Source organism: Perkinsus marinus (assembly GCF_000006405.1).
Source record: "Perkinsus marinus ATCC 50983 genomic scaffold scf_1104296930054, whole genome shotgun sequence".
Classification (NCBI taxonomy): domain Eukaryota; phylum Perkinsozoa; order Perkinsida; family Perkinsidae; genus Perkinsus; species Perkinsus marinus.
The window spans coordinates 1-1,740 of record NW_003216280.1 but is presented as its reverse complement, the minus strand read 5'-3'; the positions used below and the strand labels follow the sequence as shown (position 1 = coordinate 1,740).

General features: G+C 47.8%; 1 protein-coding gene and 2 non-coding genes across 3 annotated transcripts; all 3 read right to left on the bottom strand.

Moving 5' to 3' along the window:
* Positions 1-221: 221 nt before the first annotated feature.
* On the bottom strand, positions 222-294 carry Pmar_PMAR010775. The gene has a single exon. It is a non-coding gene; the product is annotated as a tRNA-Glu (tRNA).
* Positions 295-1,475: 1,181 nt separating this feature from the next.
* On the bottom strand, positions 1,476-1,637 carry Pmar_PMAR010774 (hypothetical protein; the record flags this gene model as incomplete). Its single annotated transcript, XM_002787198.1, has 1 exon — positions 1,476-1,637. The coding sequence occupies one exon, from the start codon at positions 1,635-1,637 to the stop codon at positions 1,476-1,478; it is 162 nt and encodes a 53-aa protein (XP_002787244.1).
* Positions 1,638-1,660: 23 nt separating this feature from the next.
* On the bottom strand, positions 1,661-1,733 carry Pmar_PMAR010773. Its single transcript has one exon. It is a non-coding gene; the product is annotated as a tRNA-Glu (tRNA).
* Positions 1,734-1,740: the final 7 nt, after the last annotated feature.

Genomic DNA, 1,740 nt, shown 5'->3' with positions numbered 1-1,740 from the left:
CTTTTGCTCCCCGTTCCCCTTGAACAAAGTTATCTCTCACGAATTCACAGTCTTCCCGCTATCATTGGCGGAGACAGATCTCACTGATCCGAAAAGAGAGAGGAAAAGGGGAACATTAGCAACATTGTCCAGGGGATAGGGGCGATTCCGAACGGCGTCGTGGGACTGCAGCATATCAGTAAGATTAGCGGAAGACATCGTTTGCAACATAATCGGAATCATTCCGATGCGGGGACTCGAACCCCGGTCGCGTGGGTGAGAGCCACGAATCCTAACCAGCTAGACTACGTCGGACACATCTTATAGGGATTGGTCAGACACTTCTAACTCATGAAGTCACATTTGCTGAACTTCCCCACGCCTAGTCACGTTGTCAGAAAAAGAGAACTTGAACCCAGGAGTGATCGACGTGTGGTAAGAAAATACATAGCACAGTTGCTAGTAAACCCGCGAAACCATACACTCTAAATGGTTCTCACTAACGCTAGCCTCGAATACTCTGCAAAGTTGAGGCAGGAATCATGGTGACACGGAATGGAAATATGGGAGATAAAAGTATCACTCAGAAATCTATATTCTACGAGTTTCTGTGTCACCAATCACCATAAAAAAGGTTCGCCTGTTGTTCATTCCCCTTGTGCGACATCGCTATCTTTCTATACCATCAATTTCTGATACACGTTGAATCTGGAAGTAGTCGTTGTGGTGGACTTCACCTATTTCAAAACTCCGTGGTGGCCTTGTGAGCTGTAAGGGGGGATTAATAACGATCTGTATGCGCGCGGTCGAGGGGATTGATGCGAGTACCAGGTAGCTTGATTGAAACCCAATATGAGATAGATGGTTCGGCAATTGCGCATTTATAGATATGCAAATGTGTGGCCCAATAAACTGGCAGTAGAGATTAATTGTCGGAGAAATGCAGTCGGCGGGCATCGAACGTGCGTCAATTATAAGGGACAAAATGCTTCGAACTCAGCCTTCATCGTTCGTCTGAATATTGTTAGGAAAGCATCACTTAGTGCTATTTCATGCATCAAAGTGTACATCCAGTCATCCGGCTCTCAATTTGTGGATTTACCGCTTTCAACTGCTGGTGGAGAAATGATTCGTACGCATGCACACTAAAAATCAGCCGAACTACAATATAGAGCTCCCCTCGATACGCAAAAACTATCTTCGCGTTGTTCCATGATGTCAATTACTACTCCAAAGATGGGGGTTCCATCATAATTGTGAATAGGCTGTTGCTCGAGCAGGTACGGCACTGACGTCAAGGTCGAGCACAGAATTAGGAATTTCGTGGCGCAGCGAGAAGTTTGTGCAACTGGCACGACCACAATTCCGACCCTTGTATGTTACCGTAGCCATCTTGGCTCAAGGTAGATATCAGGTCCTCTCGCTAGGCTGCAGCCGCAAGGTGAATGCCGGTGACGACCCTTTTGCTCCCCGTTCCCCTTGAACAAAGTTATCTCTCACGAATTCACAGTCTTCCCGCTATCATTGGCGGGGACAGATCTCACTGATCCGAAAAGAGAGAGGAAAAGGGGAACATTAGCAACATTGTCCAGGGGATAGGGGCGATTCCGAACGGCGTCGTGGGACTGCAGCATATCAGTAAGATTAGCGGAAGACATCGTTTGGGCACATATCGGGATCATTCCGATGCGGGGACTCGAACCCCGGTCGCGTGGGTGAGAGCCACGAATCCTAACCAGCTAGACTACATCGGACACATCG